Below are 18039 nucleotides of genomic sequence, written 5' to 3' on the forward strand. Positions count from 1 at the left end.
GAGGGGCTGGTGCTTAGGAAAGGGGAGGGGCCTGGGGAGGGGTGGGGTCGGTTGGGGGGAGAGGGATTTGGAAGGGGGTGTGTGGGGACAGGGCGGGGCGTGGAGGACAGCAGAGCCCTGAGGTGGGTGGGCAGGGCGCTGTGGGGGGAGCGTGTCCCAGCTGGGTGGGTGCAGCCCTCAGGATTAGTCCTTCCTGTGGGAAGCCCTGAAACAGGATGAAAAGGGAAAGCGTGGCGGCCGGGAGCCGGTTTTCACAACGCGCCCGTGACAGCGCAGGACGACTGATCGTTTCCTCTTTGTTTCAGTGCCGATCCAGAACTTTTTGAGTCGCGTCTGGAGAAACTAAACGCATTGAAAAAGCAGCCGGTGGGATATTGCAAACAAGTGGAATTTATGAAATATATGGACGAAAAGGTAAGGCTCGTTGTCTGCGTCATTTGCATCCTGTTTATTTCCGTATCGTGGCTTGACATCGTTGTCCTTCTTTAAGAATCTGATTCTGGAATGGGAATTGCCTGGGACGAAAACTATCTGGGTTTGCTATTTAGGGAGTGTGTGAAAGGGCTAGTGTCTCCTGTTGGAGGAGAATCAAAAGCAGCCTTCTCTTATCCTCGCTAACGAGTCCATCGTTTATCATTCCAGGTGAGGGGAAAACTGTTGCTCACACATTGCTGGTATGCAGCTACTTGGTTTTATTGGCCCATGTCCAAGCAGAAAAATCTCAAGTGCTGGAATCCCCGTCGTTAAGTCAATTCTGAGTCATTCAATAATTTGTATCTGCAAGGGGAGAGTTAGCAGCTTAGCAGAGAATTAATTACTTCTCTGGTTTCTGGCATTGGGACTCATGGGAGTGGGGATCTCTTTTATTACACCAACTAGATGTTTGCAAAAAAGAAATTAAAGAATTTTCTTTGCAAACATCTAGTTGGTGTAATAAAAGAGATCCCCTCTCCCACGAGTTCCGATTCGTTTTTCCTTTAAACCAGTACGGCTACGACATGGATGCCCTTCTCTGGTTTCTTGCTTATTTGCATTGCTTTGTGTGGTCCCAAAAACAGAAACTGAGGAATGGTGTCTTGGTTGTGAATTCCTCGTCGTAATGGAAAGCTTGAGGTCCGGTTTTGGGCCACGTCAGTGCCCCTTTGACTGCAGTTGGTTGTTTGTGGCATCTGAAAATCTTTAGCTTTTTCTTTTGTCTCAGGACAGTGCTGAAAAGATTTTGTAAGTGGACAGGTTATACTCGTCAGATTAAAGCAGGCTTTACCCAGAAGTCTTTGGTGTTTTCTTTTAGGCAGAATCTTCAGGTACAAAGACATTAAAGGGCGGATTCACAAAACATAAGGTAGGATACAGTGGACCTAAATATCAAGGTATGTTATTCCTGTTGTTTCAACATGGAGATTGGTTTTAAATGGTGCATTATGCTTTGGCCAAATTGAATCCTAGAAGAGCAGTGCTGGAAGGGTCCTCAAGAGGTCTTCTAGCCCAAAATCCCTGCTCAGACAGGGATCGTCCCGGTCTAAACCATCTCATCCCTGCTCAGACTGGGATCGTCCCGGTCTAAACCATCCCAGCCAAGTGCTTTTTCTAGCCTGCGCCATCAAAACTTGGTGATGAATGATTGCACAGGATATAATCATCCACAGTTCCCTGCGTTGCATCTCATTTTAGGATAATCTCGTGCAACTGAAATTGTCCCGAAGTCTTAAATCCAAGGCATTTCAGTGGTTTCAAATCTAGTCCTTTTTTTCCTGTGAAATATTGGAAGTTCTGTCTAGTCTGGGGACATATTTTCAATACAAACAAATCCATTGCAAAAGGTTAAGTTCCCGTTAGTGTTGATGGGGGATCTCCATCGTCCAGCCTGGGGAGTTGCTTCCAAGGGACTATACTGCGTTAACTTTTCAGTCTGGCAGTGATTTCTGCGTTGTGAAAGCTACCAGCAGGGCACGTTCGGGTGATGGTAGAAGGGGAAAATTCTCAACACATTTTACAATCTCATGAGGCATATCATAATTAGAAACTGTGGACCTGAATCTAAATAAATGCTATAACTTGATGCGAGTACTCTTTCAGTAACACAGTTCAGTGTATACCTCCACTTCTTTTTGTTATAGGGCTATTTTTGACAGTTAAAAGTATGAAGGTATAGAGATGTCATCTGTAACTCTACAGCCTGGATTTGTACACAAACGTGTATACTTTTGTGCTACCCCGCTTTCATGCTAAATTCCTTGTGTTTTTTGTTGCAGACGCTTGATTCAGTACTGAATGTTGAGATGGTGAAAGACAAAACAGCAGAGGAAATAAAACAGGTGATCAGTTTAATTGAAACATCTTCCATTTAAATGTTGTTCTCATTCTGAAACTAGGCTGATGAATATTTTACATAAGAAATTGGAAGTTGGAAGAAGAATAGCTGCAAAGGTTCCTTGCTTTGAGAAAATCAAATTTGTCTTGAATAGGTAAATGGGGTAAATGGAATACTCCACCTTTGGGCTGATCTGTAATTTGTGTCCAGACCTGATTAGCAAGCAGTTGCCTTCAGTGGCCCTTGCAGCGTTCCAGCAACTGAACGTGTGTGGCGATAGGAGTGAGCAGAAAAAACATTCAGTTAGAGTTAAAGCATGTTGGTGAGGCAGTTTGGAGTTAGGCAGTGTTTCCTGTGCTGAATCCCTTTAGTTGTTGGCATCCATGACTATCAGTCCGGGACCTTTTCACTAGTACTAACTGCTTACGGTGAGTAAATGAAAGCAAATTTTTCTTTTTTTTTAAAAAAGTAAGTTAGGACTAAAGGTTGATTTCCTGATACAGTTATCAGCATTACACTGAGATCCAGATTCCCTTTTGTTTTGCGGGGGAAGATATCTCCTTCCATTCTACATCTCTGAAGCAGGCCAACTCTCCCCTAGTGTCTCTGTTTGCTCATTATATTCAAAGGCAACGAGACGCAAGAGGAAACTTTGTGCGCACCAGGTTGCTAGGGACAAAAATACACTTCCAGATTTTATTGTTTAAACAGCCTGTAGAGAAATGTGATTAATCAGAACAGGTTACAGGGAGAGAGGATTATTTGGCAGTTGGAAAAGAGGCGTGGGCCTGCAGGTTTTATTTATAGCCGTCACGTAGTTTATTAGTGACTCGGGACAGTTCATGCAAGTCACCGTCTTCGTACGTGTAATGGAAATATCGGTACCAAACCATGTTTATAAAAAAGTTTCAAAGTCCTCAGAAGAAAGGCAGCAGTAAATTCAAAGGTTCTGTATTAAATGGAACCCCCCCCCCCCCCAAATCTCATGGGGGAAGTATTTATATATTCCTTATTCAAAAAGAACCTTATGCAGCATATTGTTATAAGATACCTGGTCAGAAGCACTTCTCCTAACTAACAAACTGGGGGCAACCATTTCTAAATCTGTGGCATAAGGCAGCGCGTTGCCAAAAATGTACATCATAAGCATATGAATTCCATAATGGGCCAATCTAATCCAGTCTCCTTTATCGCACAATGTGAGAGCGCCTAATAGGCCATCTGCTACCATTAGTCTTAGAACTTTTCCATAAAAAGAGATTATAGTCTTCCTGCTATAGGCATCGAGCAAAACATATATGAAAAATGGCCGTTGGTTGTAAATGCTTGCAAGCCAGGATAGGTTAACCAATGAACACTGTTAAAGAAACATGAATCTTATATATGCTTGTTTTGATCTCTGTTAAATCTAATTTCCCTCCTTTCTTACAGATTTGGAATCAGCATTTTTCTTCAAAAGATACTATTTATGCCGTAATTCCTGTAAGTAGCTCCCTCAACAAAGTGTACGCAGTGGAGGTCAGCACAGAAAGGCTTTGCCAGACAAGCTTCTCTCTGCTCCTTTGTGCGCATCGTCTCTAAACAAAAAACCCAACAACCCGTCACTTAATGAAAGAGATCCTAAACACCAGCTTCCATGGCAGGACGATGGGGCATAGCTTGGCATGCAAGTTCAGTAATACGAAAGCCAGGCTTGATAGGTTTCTATTGACTCCAGTGCTCTTTGGAACAGACCCCGTATGTATATCCAGGCTGCAGTTTGTGCATCTTCCAAATCACTGCTTTTTAGCCCAGGCCATTTTTGTGGCTTCAGCCTCTGTTCTTCTGCAGTGGCATTAAAACTAAGTCTTGCATACGTCGGCATGGAGCACCGGGCTTGCATGAAATTATTGACTGTTAATGGGAAACATCAGGCAATCTTATGGCACCCTGTTGACGGTTGCTTATAACTACTAAACTCAAATGTTTGAGCTGAAATTTCCATGTTGGCTGGTTACCTCAGGCTGAAATTGTCCCCTCTGCTTCCGCCACAGAGTTCCTGTGTGATGCTAATCACATCTTGTAAACAGACAGTCCTCAGTGGTGTGTTTCTTATTTTCTTGATGCCTGACTGGAGACCCTGGGGTCTGATTTGTAGAGGCACCGAGCACTCGCCGCTATAACAGGCATGTATTAGAGCAGTGCTTTGAATGTAACAAGTATTTATAGAGTGCTCTGAAAAGTCAGGTTCAAGGTGTTTCCACCCAGAAACCCAGAATTAGTGGACACGTTTAAACTTAAAATCTTGCTGACCTCGGCCCTCCATATAGAATATAGAAATAATAGCACTTTTTCCCCCAAAACAGTGGTTAGAAAATATTTGTGAACTGCTGAGCCTCTGTGCTAACGAGTGTCAGGGAAAGGCATTGAGGAAACAAATAGTTCTCTTCAGACTGTGATAGGAATACTATGCAGTAAAAAAAGCCCTATTAAAACAAAATACTGCATAGTTGCTCATGAGTTGAGCTGTGTCCATCCTCTGCAGTAAGACACTTTCCCGGGATGGGGTGTGAATATATAATACAAGCCTGTATCCTAGTGCATTCACAGTGGGGGCCAAATGAAATTATACTGGTAACTATAATTCTGTCCTTTCCCAACTACTTGATGTCTTGACTCTGCAGTCTGCACGTTTTCCATGTTTTTTACGATATAATGTTTGTGTGCCATAGAAGATATCTAATATCAAGAAATGGAAATAATAGCAACGCAATCGCAATATATAAACACTATATATTTAGGGCTGTCAAACAATTAAAATAATTGCGATTAATCGTGAGATTAAAAAGTTGCAATTAATCACAATTTCAATCGGTTAAACAGTAATAGAATCCAAATTTATTATAAATATTTTTGGATGTTTTTTCTGTCGTTTCAAATCAGTTGATTTCAGTGACAACCCAGTGCCATAAGAACAGAGTAGAACTGTGCTAACTTACACCTAGTGATTAAGACCAATAAGTGAACAGGGTAAAACTAGGGTTACCATATTTCCAATTCCAAAAAAGAGGACACCTGTCAGGGGCACACCTCGCTCCTAACCCGCTACTGCCTGGCACTGCTGGTGCCTCTAACTCCTGACCTGCCGCCCCTGCTCCCTCCAGCAGCATCTCCTGGGGCTGCCTGGTTCTTGCAAGCACGAGCACCAGCCCCTGTGTCGTTGGCCTGGCCACAGAGCTCCCCGCCACCCTCAAAGGGCCCCGCTTCCCCCATGGAAAGGGGAGGCACCTCACCCTGCCCTGCCACAGCTCCGGCGCCCAGCAGCAGCCAGGGGAGGGACCGCTTTTCTCCCAGCACACACAGCCAGGCAACAGCGATTAACTTAAAAAAAAATAATGTATTCATTTGTTTTTGCATTAAGTGCATTATCAGTGATTAATTGACATCCTTTATTTTTATATAATAATAATAAAATTACTATATGAGTATGTGACCTATTAAGAACAACAAAGATGTCACTACTCTGCAGTGCATCCTCTTTTTTGAGGGGTCTTGAAAGGTTTTTAAAGCCTTATTACTCGCCAGATGCAATGTAAGAAAGCAGTACGTCAGGCGTTTCCGTCGGTGGAAGCAAGCGCGTTTCGGCAGTCCGCAGCTATAGTTAGCTGGCAGGCGTTACAGTGCTCACCAGCATATCGAGGCCATCACGCAGATAAACAGCACGTGTCTCCTTCCTTGAAGAATTTGTAATCTGTACTAACGAATGGCATGCTGAAGGGGCACAGAAAACGTGGCATGGGGGAGTATGGAGGAGACTACAACCGAGTACGTGGTTACTCAGCAAAACTGCATGTACAGCACAATTGTGCACACATTGTTTATATTTCTAATGCCATTCTGTAAAACAAATGTTGGTCAACAACTCCTTGGCCAGTGATATAATAATGACAAAATAACACATGTGCTAGAATGTGAATTCCTTTGGACCACACCTCTTGTTTGTCTGTAAAGCACTTGGCTCTCCACTGGAGGTAGATAAAGCCGGGGAGAAGTAGCATAAGCTGACGTTTAGACATTTTTCAAGGGACAACAGCTTTGAATTTCAAGACCTAACTGCAGGCGTCTGGGATTGCATTGTCAAGACAAGGCACTGATGGTATTTATGGAGCCAAAAGCAAAATGTAACTTCATGCATTCAGTTGTGCACTAATTAACACAGCTTAACCAGTACTTAATTGTTAACGTTTGCACATCAGAGACCTACTGTAGATGCAACTTAACCTTATAAAAAATGAATGAAATGTTTCCCAGTGATGACTCTCCACCTGTTATTTTTCTTTTATGAGAGGTAATTATTGTTTTTCCTGTTTGAAGGCAGAGAAATTTGATTTGATATGGAAGAGAGCCCAGAAGTGCCCTACAGTAAGTACGGGGTATGTGCGTGCATCCTGCATGTATATACAACTTTAATTCTGTCTGGGGCCTAGTTTGTAAAACTTACGACCTCAATATTCAACCTAATTGTAGCAGCCTGATTAATGAAAGCCAGATGTTTAAGTATTTGTCCAGATAAGGAGAGAAGATTGTTCATATTTATAAGCCAGTTCGTTATGAGCATAACCAGCGGGGATCTCTACAAGTGTATTCTTTTGCAATAATTTGCAATAATTCTGATCACAAAAAGATGATGCTTTTTGTGTAGCAAAAAGCCTCCCAGCGCTGGTTATGCAACAGAAATTTAGCAATTCAAAACTATCCTCAGTGTCAGGTGCTTAGCTCTCCTGAGTGCAACACTGTGAAGAGCTGGATCCTTCATGCTAACTTCTCTGGTGTAATTGCATACCTTCCCCTATGGTTTATGGCTCTTAATCTCTTCATGACTTTAGTAGTCCAGTGGCTGAGGGTTTGAGCTGAATGGGATTCTTTCCACTGAGTGCAGCTGGTGTCTTATCACTTAACAACAGACCAAACCCTTTTTGTGAACAAAGCCCATGTCACTGGTCTTCCCCTGTGTCATGGGGCACTGAATCCTGCCTCCCAGCTCACAGCGCTGCAGCTTCACAGTTACAATAGCTTCTGTGCGGCTGCATTTTTACTGCTCTTCTCCACACATGGCTAGTTCAGCCAGTAAATTGGTAACAGTGATGGATACCACACCTAGATCCCACAACTTAACCTTGCAAAGTATCTGGCTTCTATTATATATAAAGCAGCACATAGGGAAAATAGCAAAAGCACCCTCCAGAAATGAAATGGATATCATCCATTATCTGCTCCAGTTTTGAGCATCGATTTGTTGGTATCTTGTGTTTTGCAATGACAAGCTTTCTGTGCAAAGGAGCATGCTGTTGCTTAGAAGAAAGTAAGTTGCCAAAAAAAGGTAGGACAAAATAACTAGAAAGCAAATATTATCTGTCTTCATTTTCCTACCCCATGCTGGTGCATTAGTATTGTTTTCCATTATGATGGACCATGTCCTTGCGTCAACTGTGCAGCGAAGCGTGGCCTGGCACAGTCCAATTTGCACAAAGCTGGGAGTGAAATGCTTCACTGGTCAATAAAACTACAGTGTAGCCAGATCCCATTGCACTGGCAGGAGCAATGGTTTTGTGGCTGTGAACAAAGAAAGAATACAACAATTCCAGGCGGAGAATGCTGTCTCATCTCCTGAGAACCATGTCCAATGTATTTGGATTTCTACAGTAAAGGTTAATGAGAGCTTGGGAAATAATCCGTATTAATCTGTGTTTTGCTGTGCAGAGAATCAGTGCATCGGCAGTGTCGTCTGATGGCTTTTGGTTCATGCAGTCCTTTCTTTTAGTGTAAAAGTGATGCCTATGTTGCTGCTCAGTTTATGAAGCTACATAGGTCATTATATCTCCAGAGGGAAGATGTTTTCAGGCTATTGTGAGACAGAGTTTGTACAAACAGCTGGAAAAGGGTGAACTTTTTGGAGATTTTTAAGGTCCAACTTGACAAATCCCTGGCTGGAATGATCTGGCTGGGGCTGGTCCTGCTTTGAGCAGGGGGGTGGACTAGATGTGACATCCTGATGTCCCTTCAACCCTAATTTTCTATAATTCTGTGTGCTCGGGGAGAAGAGCAAAATTTAAGGGATTGATAAACCAAATGGGTTGTGTGCACATGTGTCCGTGTGTACATGCTTGCATGTGTTCCCTTGCTGTAGTCTACCCAGTCTAATGTTAAGGTTTCAGTGCTGTTCTGATATATTAAAGCTTACGGGTTTGGTTTATCTTTAATAAGTTAAGCTAGTCAGTACTAATGCTTCTATATCCCAAAAGATTGATATGGTTATTATCCAGAAACAGGTGTAATGTGAGAAGCAGTTAGTACAGATTTCCCTCCGCTACCCTGCCAATAAGTCTCAATGCAAGCTTTTTTGGGGGGACCTTTTCCACGCAGGTGGGTAAAGCTGTGTCCCCATAAACTTCTTACTGCCGTGATTCACATTAAGTCTTATTTATGTGGTGAGGACTCCAGTTTCTTGTGACCTGGGCTGGGAGCCCGATTGACCCTGACTGTCTTTTCTCTGCAGTTCCTGTGTGCTTTGCCAAGGAAAGAAGGCTATGAATTTTTCGTGGGACAGTGGTCAGGGGCAGAATTGCACTTTACTTCCCTTATAAACATTCAGGTGGGTGCCTTAATTAGTCAGCAGGTTTGAGACGCTGCATTTATTACGCTGTGCTTGAGACCTCGAGAGAGATGCCACTTAAAAACACACACATATGACATCATAGAATCATTCTGTAAAAAATGAGGCAATAATTTGCAGTTTCATCCAGCTGGAACATACCATTTGTACTGTTAGCACTTGATTCTAAACTGAGCTTTCATCTTCTGTGACGGTATAGTGTTGCAAGCTAGAGAGAGGTCTCAGTCCTCTCATTCCTCTGGTCTCTTAGTGGTTTTTTTTCCTTCCCATTACGCTTGCCATACCAGATCAAACCATTAATCTGTCTGCTGAAATGCCCTGCCTTGTCTGGTGGTCCTGTAGCTTCACAGGTCAATCCCATGCTTAAAATTCATAACATGCCTAGTTGTGTTTGTAAGGCTTCCTTCCACCTCCCCGCAGACGGACAGTACGTACCTGAAGTGTTTAGCTGCCCTTCTCTCAGCTTGCAGATATCAATCTCAAAACACTCTCCCAGTATCTTAAAATCCACCTGAGAGATTTTTATCCTGAAATTGCAGCCAATACTACCCCTTAATGAAATATTAGGCAAGGCTGGCTAAACAGGATCGTGCTGTCTCCAATTCCGCAATGGGAGATTTCCAAATCTTCAACATGTGGCAGTTGTCCCTGGGCATCACAGTTGTGTGTCCTCCCATTGGTCTCTGCCTTTTATCTTTGTTCCTTAGCAGAGCATCCCCTCGGAGTGGTGTGTGAACCAGCCTGTCTCTTCTTTCAAGTCTTTTCTAGAACTGTTTTTTATTTTGGATTACACTTGAAACCAAAGATCTGGCAGCTATGGCTCCTCAACATTTAAAGCTGCTTCTTGCTAAAGAAGAAAGGTCAACCTCGGCTAGTAATGCACTTGCAGCCTCAGTATGCTGCTTTTCCATTTTTAGTTGGGGAGGATATATTTCCCTTCATCTTACACTTGTGCTATAGCATTGAAAATAGTTGACATGGTTCACCTCTGGGGAAGCTGCGTTTCAGCTGTGTGCTGACATGTTTCCTATCTAAGTAGCTGTGGGATCATTGAGAATTAAATGTGATAAATACATATATAAGATTAAATTATTATCTTTGACCACCTGCTGCCGTGAACTCCACAACTTCATCACATACTGTAAAGTCATACCAAAGATGTGAATGTTTTCACTGGCGTTTTTGCAGTTTTCACACTGCCTTTGACTCTCAAGCAGTCACAGTATTATAAACTGCAGGCTGTGCAGTGGAGTTCATAAAGTTGGCAAAAAATAAACGTGGATATGTGGCTCACAGTGGCATCGTAGAATTTAACATAAGGGGCATTTAAATAGTTCTCTGGCATTCCTTTGCTTCTGTATTTACTGCCTTATTAAAAAAATATTATGCTGCAAGGGAAACGCCCATAAAAGCCTTGGTTTCTACCCCCTTAATTTTGTTGTGTGTTGACAGAGTTGTTCATTTTTGACAGATTTCTAATTTCTCTTTGAAATTTGTTTGACACCTGTTCGTTATGTACTTCGAGGTTTATTGCAGATGATGCTTGTCTAACACAAAAAGGTGTTGCAACCGCTGTGAGGGTTTTCAGTCATAATGGTGTCCAAAGCAGAAGATCAATTAATCATTGAACAAAAAGCTGATGGGTGCCTGAGCCAGTGATAAAGACGTGATTATAATCCATATGGCCGAACAAGAAGGTCTTCAGTCAGTGATAGATATCCGGCTCTTCAAAAGAGTTCACTTCTCAAACAGCAGAAAATTAAAAATGGAGTCAATTGGGAAGAAAGATTTAGACAAAAAAGTGAATGAAAATGGAGTTTTTAACTGAGGTCATTGTCAAGAAAGCAAGCCAATGCAGTTAAAAGTCAATCCTTGTTCTATAGCAAAGTGAGAGTAATAAATTAGAAATAAATTAGCTAATATAACAAGAGGTTATGGAGGGCAGGACGTTGATAATGGAAGCTCAAAATGGGGAAGAATCCAGGGCTAAGGACAGTAGGGAGGAGTTTCGAATAATTGGGAACAAAACAAATCCTAGCATTTATGAAGGCCTCCTAGCAGATGGTGATGCACAGAAGGGTAAGTTTTCAGTAGATATTTCTGGCTGGTATCTGTAAAGAGCCAAGGTGTTTTAATTACTTCAGCATCCTTGTACAATGTATTTTCAATACATTTGTAACTAAAAAAGAAAGGTGTCCAACATCTGCTGGGGATAATTGTGTTTCTTTCAGCAGTCCTTGATAACCTGCACCTAAGAATCTCAAAAGAGTTGTCTGAAGAGACTTCAGGCCCACCAATATTATTTTCTAAGAAGTCTTGGAATATCAGGGAAACTCAGGGAGGCTGGGAAAGCGCTAATGTTGAGCCAGCGTTCAAAAACAGCAAAAGAAACGATGCAGAGAAGCGTAGGCCGGTTGGGCCAATATCTGTCTCCAGCAAAAGAACGGAAAAGCCAATACAGATTTAAAGAGTTGAAAAGGGAATATAATTAATACCAGTCAGCAGGGCTTTATGGAAAATGCATCTTGTCAACTCCGATTGCAGTCTTTGAGATTTCACATCTGATAAAATTAACTGCATGGCCGTGAGATACTTCAGCTGCGATGAGCTTTGACTTAGTACCCTGTGACCTTTGTAATTAAAACATCACTGTACAATACTAATACGTGCTACATGGATTGAGAAGTGGCTGGCTGACAAATATCAGCTGGGGAACATTAAATAAGGGTGTGTTTAGTGGAGTTGTACAGGAATTGATACTGGCGTTGAGGCTATTCTGTACTTTTATCAATCATCTAGGAATGAATATGAAATCACCGCTGATAAATGTTGTGGCTAGGACAAAGATTGGCAGTGTGGTAAACAACAAGGAGGCCAGAGCAATCTTATGGAGCAGGCTGGATTGCTTGGTAAGCTGGGGTCTGGCAAAATGAAATGTGTTTTTGTAGAGCAGGGGTGGGCAAAGCCCGGCCCATGGGCCAGATTGGGTCCATGGTGGATTCCCTTGCCTAGCCCGTGTCACTCTGCCATTTTGCCCACCCCTGTTAGCCAGACACCACGAGAGATGTCTGGGAACGGGGGATGCAGCCATCCTTCTGGCATCTACGGCAGTGTTGAACAACATCCTGGACAGCAAAGACCCTGAAGAGACCCTGTCCCAGTACAATGCTATGACAAAAAGATGCATTAAAAAGGGAGTGGTGAAGAGGCCTGGGGAGGTGTGTTTTCCTCCACACAAAGATTGCTAAGAAAACTCTGCAAAGTATTTCTAGTATCTTTTCAAGGATGTAAAAAAAAACCAAAACAACCCAACAAAACAAAACCTGGAGAAGTTTCAGAAAAGACCCACAGATTATTTACGATCTGGAAAAAAAATCTTTATAGCGAGACACTCTGAGGGCTCAGTTTGATATAGCTTATCGAACGCATCGAGGAGCGAATTAATTAGTGTTTAAAGGTTTTCATGGGCACCGATGATCCCTTTAATCTAATAAGGGACACATTTTAATGGTAAGAGTGACTCCCCAGGGAAACAAATTAGGGGAGTGGTGGATTCTCCATCGCTTGATGTTTTAAGACTAGATACCTTATTTGTAATTCTGCTTTAGCCAAGTACGTGCTTCAGTCAAATGCATATAATTAGACTTAATATGGGAGTAACTGGGTGAAACTTAATTGCCTGTGATGCAAAGAAAATGAGACCACACAATGACCTGGTTCTCTTTGGCTTTAAACTCTGTGAATCACTGTTTAATATAAACACATGGAATTGCAACTAATCAGCTCTTAATTAAAAGCAGCCTTTCTCTGACCTTGCTAGGACAGGGCGGAAACTCTTGACTGGGGTGTATGAAGTTAATATTTAAGGCAATTAGGACTCATAGTAGAGGTGATATCTTTTATTAGACCAACAAGATTTTTGCAAAAAAATGATTTAATTGCAAGCTTTCAGGCACAAACACCCTTCATTGGGCATTGGAAAAAAGCTTGTAAAAGTTCTCCTGGGTAGAAATGAAAGTTCATATTTCATAGGATTTCACAGAGGAGTCAACAGATGTAAAGCTCCTCTGGGCAGTCGGTTCATAGCTGGTCTGGAGCCTCTCACCGCCTGTGAGGTTCTGTGATGATGCAAATCACCTTGAATTAATATTAAATAATATTTTAATTTTTTATTTCATTTTATTTCATTTTAATGAATAAAAATGTAATTAATTTAAAATTAATATTAATTCATATTAAACGTATTGTATTAATACCATTGATATTAAAGTGCACTTTCAGCATAGCTGTTAACATGCAGTGAAGCTAGAGCTTTTTAGAGGGCACTATCACACAGTCACGTTTTCTCTTGCAGACCCAAGGTGAAGCTGCTGCCAGCCAGCTGATCTTATACCACTATCCCGAGCTGCAGAAGGAAAAGGGAATAGTGCTGATGACAGCAGAAATGGACTCCAAGTTCTTGGTAAGAGAAGCTTGTCTTTGCTTGCTTGGCTTTTATACCAACATCCACTCTCGCCATATTTAATTAAAAGTTAAGTCCTGTAGAGCCCTTTTAGAGTTCCTCATCCAATCAAGGACTAGAAGCACAATGTGTGATCTGAACATCCAGTCATACTGGACACCCCCACTTGAATGGTGAAAATTCATGAAAAACTGCTGGCAGGCAATCCGAGTGGGGAACGATTTGCATAATTTTATGTGGCTAACGCATTTGATAACATCCAAGCCTTTCTGTAACAGTTTGAAAATGGAGGTGAAATTTGGCCATCCATTGGGCATGTCTGCACAAGTTGAACCACCCTCCATTTGTATCTTTTCCTGCTGTGGCTGTAGATATGGATATGAAGGGATTTCAGTATGGGAAGATCCAGAATGGTGGGATAAAGATCATCACAGATCTCCCTGCCTTCCACTCTTAAGTACAAGATGATTTAATTATTTAGGACCTTGCATTGTCTAACAAATGTAAGAGTCTGTGTGGGCAAGAACCCACCACGTACAACTGTCCACCATACGCATTTCTTCGTTTGGGGAGAGGATGAGAAGAAGAATGCATGACATGTTCATTGGGTTCCTTCATGCCCTCCTGGAAGGGCTTCCTGTGGTGGTCAGCATGGTCCAACAAGTTTCTGTTGTGAAGAATATAAGAGTGCAAGATACTTTATAGCTACCTCCACTTAGGGGGTCTAGCTGTTACGAAAACGTACACCCTGACTCACCAGGTCATACTTCAGAAATCTGCCTGTAGAGTAGACCTTTGTTATGAGCTATATTTCATATGAGTTAGACTGAATACTTTCACAGGGGAAGGCAGGCATGTAGAAGGAGAAAGGGAGATCTGACTCCATAGTGGCATAGGGAGGGGGAACAAGAAAGACTTGACAAGGAGACCAGCTTTATGGAAGAGTAAGCAAGTTAGGAACAGGGTGGAGCAGGGTTGTGGCGAGTTTTGAGCTGAGTCAGGAGGTGTGGGAGGCTTGTTCAGTAGGCTGGAGGAGGTGCTGTTTACATCCTTTCATAGCAGGGAGCTGTGGCATCAATATTAAGGCAATATCTCATCTAACTGGTCCTCTCTCTCTCTCTCTCTCTCTCTCTCTCCTTTTCCCAACCATTCAGAACGTCTCTGAAGCCCAGTGCATTGCTAGCCAAGTCCAGCTTTTCTATGCAACGGATCGTTCAGAAACCTTTGGATTAGTGGAGACCTTTAACCACAGACCTAACGAATTTAAGTACATGTCGGTCATAGCAGAGCTTGAGCAGAGCGGACTTGGAAGAGAGCTGACAGTGAAATTGGACTGACAAATCCTAGTGCCTGCTCTCTGCAGCTTCTGGGCAAGAGACAGCTGGAATTTCACAATGGACTGGTTCCTTATTTAGGCTTTTTAGTTTATTTTTTTTGAACTGTGATAAAAGGGAGTGTGTGTACTGTAAAACTGGTAGCCACAGGAGTGGTAAGAAGTGGAGCAGAGAGTCTGATATCCATGCCTGAATTTTATATTGAAGCGAAAGGGTGGTTTAGGATAAGAGACAATGTAAGCATGGACAGAGTAGAACATAATACCTTAGGTCAGTCTCATCAGAACAGTTTATTCCATAACTTTCTTACCGAGTGGTGTATTACTTTGGAAACAATAAATAACATGAGGAAGAACAACTGCTTGCAGAACAACTGCAGTTTCAGCAGTTGGAAAGAGATAATAAAAGGTATTGATTTTCAGCAAACACTGTGTTACAGGTGTCCTCCACTCTTGACTGCATGGGTCAGGCTTTTGTCTTGTGTGAAGGTTATACAGCTCCCTTTCTTATCCAGCAGTGAAAAGATAATGGGATTGGTGACTGAAGACAGATTACTCTCTGCTTGATGTGTGGGGCTTCCTACATAGATGCATGCTTTGCATTTTGTATTCTGCTAAGGACAGAAGACCTCAGCTGAGTTTGGCTCTGGGAATGTCATGCTTCTTAATTGAGATATGAACTTCATCCAGCCCTCCAGCCGCTAGGTCCATCACTTGTAGATGATTTTACTCATGACAGGATATTATAAAGAGTTTGTATATTGAGTTTCCTAACGTGGTCCAATGGGACTACTCAGTGGCCTTGTCAGATGTCTAGACAGCCAGCTCTTCAACTATAATGGCATGTGAAGGGTAAACCAAAGCTCATTTATGCTTCAGAAAAGGCACCGTGTCCAACAAAAATGGTCTGATGTAGCACGACAAGGAGAGCCTTGTTGATTCTGCCCAAGATGGATGGACAGTAATGTCTGTGAAAATATCCTCTGGCACACTCATACACACGCTATAGCACAGCAACTATTAAAATGAGCCAAGCTAACCCCGTGTGTGGTATCGTTTTCCACCTTTGATGCTTTCTAGTGTCCCACAAGCAGCATCTGCTCTGCTTTGGTGGCTTCCTTGATGGTATCAGGATGCCGGAGCACAGCTAGAGTAGCCAGTATCTTTTCTGGACATACAGATTGATAAGAATCCAACTGCAACGTTTCCTAAGTGCAAAGCAGTCGTCGTAGCCTTTGCTCCCTAAGTGAGCAGGGAGCCAATTGTCTTGTCCTGAACCCTTTGCAAACTAATCCTGTCAGCATCCTAATGAACCTCATTTGTCAGAACAGGGGAATAGAGACCAGAAAGTGAAGTGACTGGCATCTGTCAGAGAGGGAGCAATTACCAGAGCAAGGATTAGGGTGGCTTCCTAATCCTGTGCTTAAGGCACTGTTAGAACGAGGGGTTAGGCTCATGAGTAGTTAAGTTGTGCACATTGTTCGCTTCTGTATTTGGGTGAAATGATCCCTGTGTTCCTGTCCTCTTGTCTCTCCTCTTGCTGGGCCAGAGCCAACTCCCTATGTTTGTATCTGGATCTGTACCCTGGAGATGCACCTGTCTTTCTTACGCAGGTGAAAGAAGTTTCCACTGTTTCTTCAGGAAGTTAATTTGCCAATCCTCTCTGTGCCGGACAGCTTTTACTCACCCTGGATACCCCATCGTCTGAGATGCTGTATTTCAATCAAAGTACTGTCCTGGTCAGCCACCCACCAAGAGAGTTGCTCTAAAACATCCCTGCTGATGTCTAAGTGGAAAATACGGCAGCTCTTATTCCGGAGTCTTATTAATACGGAATGGCAGAGGAGGAAGGAAAGCGCACAACATCTTGGCCAACAGTTGTGTACATCCCAAGGCACCGCTTGTCATATCTGCAGAAAAACTTGCAGAGCAAGGATTAGACTCCTCCACCGCCTTAAAACTCACCACTAATCCCCCTGCTGATCGACATCATCCGTGTATCGAGGGATAGCCGATACGATACATGGTGCTTCTGTGTTCAATGTCTCAGTCTCCCTTTGTGAGCAGAAATAAGGATGACCTCTCCCCCGTTGGCTGCTTCCTGCTTTAAAGGTGTGTATAGCTGTGAAAATGCCCAACATGACATCCCTCTGTGGGAGTTCAGCATCAGGCATTGGCACATCTTGAGTCTACAGTCTAGCCTCTGCTGTCAGAAGAGACGAAGCACCCCTAAATTTGAGGCTCTAGCAGACTTGTATCTCTAACCAAGCCTTGTGACAGGTGTGCTCCGTGTAAGGGTGCGTGTCTCACTACTTTAAGAGTGCTTCTAGGCAATCCCATCAATAATTGCAGGACAAGAAAGCCAGAAATGTAAAGAAACCTAGAAGAGACATTTCTCCTGTGCAAGTTAAACATCAGTGCAATGAGAGCTTGGCCTTGCTGCTGCTAGGCCTGTATTTACATAAGGGCTTGATAACATCTAAACTGATAATAGTGTTTGCAGCTATTCATGCCAAGATAATAAGGTAATCAAGTTTTATGGTTGTGGGAAGGAAGATGATTAATTGATAGGGCTTTTTCATTTTCCCCCATACCAGTTGCTTAATTGTGTGCCCACATGCGAGACAGAGGAGGTGAGTTTATGGAGGAAAAAACGATCGCTGTCTCTGGTTGCAATTTTTGGCAGGAAGACTTTCCAGTGGGAAAATGCAGTTTTGGCAAATTTGATATTTTCTACAAAAAAAAATATATATATATATATATATATATATTTTTTTATTCCTGTAGTGTCAGCTGTAGACATGCCAAACAGAAAAGAAAGGCAGTCCCAAAGAGCTTCCAAGCTAAGCATGTGACGGGACAACAGATGGATATAAGCAGATGCAAGGTAACAGTGGTGGACGGGGGTCCCAACCAACAACCTGCACGCTGGTGTGCTTGTTGGCATCATGGCAAAAGGAGAGTGTTAACGAGGGTTTTCTAAGGCACCTAATGCAGGAGCACTTTGGATTTTCCCTTTGAGAGAGCTAACATGAAAAAATGTTCACTGACATTTTTAAAGATGCTGTTTTTATTCACCCCACCGATGCGTTTGCTTTCACTGACCTTCTAACGTCTAGTAATGACTCAGAAAGTTCATTTTAAAATCTGGCCTTTTACATGAATGGAAAACTCCACTTTAAACCAGCTGAGTTTGTTTCCTGCAGGAAAGGTTGCTTTTCTGCTTTCCTTCAGTGACAGCAACACCATTTTACTCTTCCCTCTATGACATTTTCCTGCTG

At 42.6% G+C, this 18039-nt stretch overlaps 2 protein-coding genes across 3 annotated transcripts in view; both read left to right on the plus strand.

Moving 5' to 3' along the window:
- Positions 1–161: 161 nt before the first annotated feature.
- On the plus strand, positions 162–15185 carry ATPAF1 (ATP synthase mitochondrial F1 complex assembly factor 1). 2 transcript variants are annotated; one of them, XM_014521237.2, is made up of 8 exons: positions 162–414; positions 1292–1342; positions 2253–2315; positions 3743–3793; positions 6665–6712; positions 8847–8942; positions 13318–13425; positions 14580–15185. In XM_014521237.2, the coding sequence occupies exons 1-8, from the start codon at positions 394–396 to the stop codon at positions 14760–14762; spliced, it is 621 nt and encodes a 206-aa protein (XP_014376723.1). In that variant the 5' UTR covers positions 162–393; the 3' UTR covers positions 14763–15185. The 2 variants fall into 2 exon arrangements, with proteins under 2 accessions (XP_014376723.1, XP_014376724.1); XM_014521238.2 differs by lacking the exons at positions 162–414; positions 1292–1342; positions 2253–2315; positions 3743–3793 and adding an exon at positions 3804–4048.
- Positions 15186–17584: 2399 nt separating this feature from the next.
- Positions 17585–18039, plus strand: part of MOB3C (MOB kinase activator 3C) — an 82416-nt gene continuing 81961 nt past the window's right edge. The window contains exon 1 of the mRNA XM_025206456.1: positions 17585–17645. The gene's annotated coding sequence lies outside the window, so the exon portion shown is untranslated. The remainder of the gene's footprint in view (positions 17646–18039) is intronic.

This window comes from Alligator sinensis, unplaced genomic scaffold (assembly GCF_000455745.1).
Source record: "Alligator sinensis unplaced genomic scaffold, ASM45574v1 scaffold781_1, whole genome shotgun sequence".
NCBI lineage: Eukaryota > Metazoa > Chordata > Crocodylia > Alligatoridae > Alligator > Alligator sinensis.

Excerpts from the sequence above, each read along its gene's own strand:
- ATPAF1 (XM_014521237.2), top strand. The coding sequence starts at position 394 with ATGAAATATATGGACGAAAAG. Across the intron at positions 2,316-3,742 it reads CAGCAGAGGAAATAAAACAG|ATTTGGAATCAGCATTTTTC; the intron begins GTGATCAGTTTA and ends CCTTTCTTACAG. Across the intron at positions 13,426-14,579 it reads AAATGGACTCCAAGTTCTTG|AACGTCTCTGAAGCCCAGTG; the intron begins GTAAGAGAAGCT and ends CCAACCATTCAG.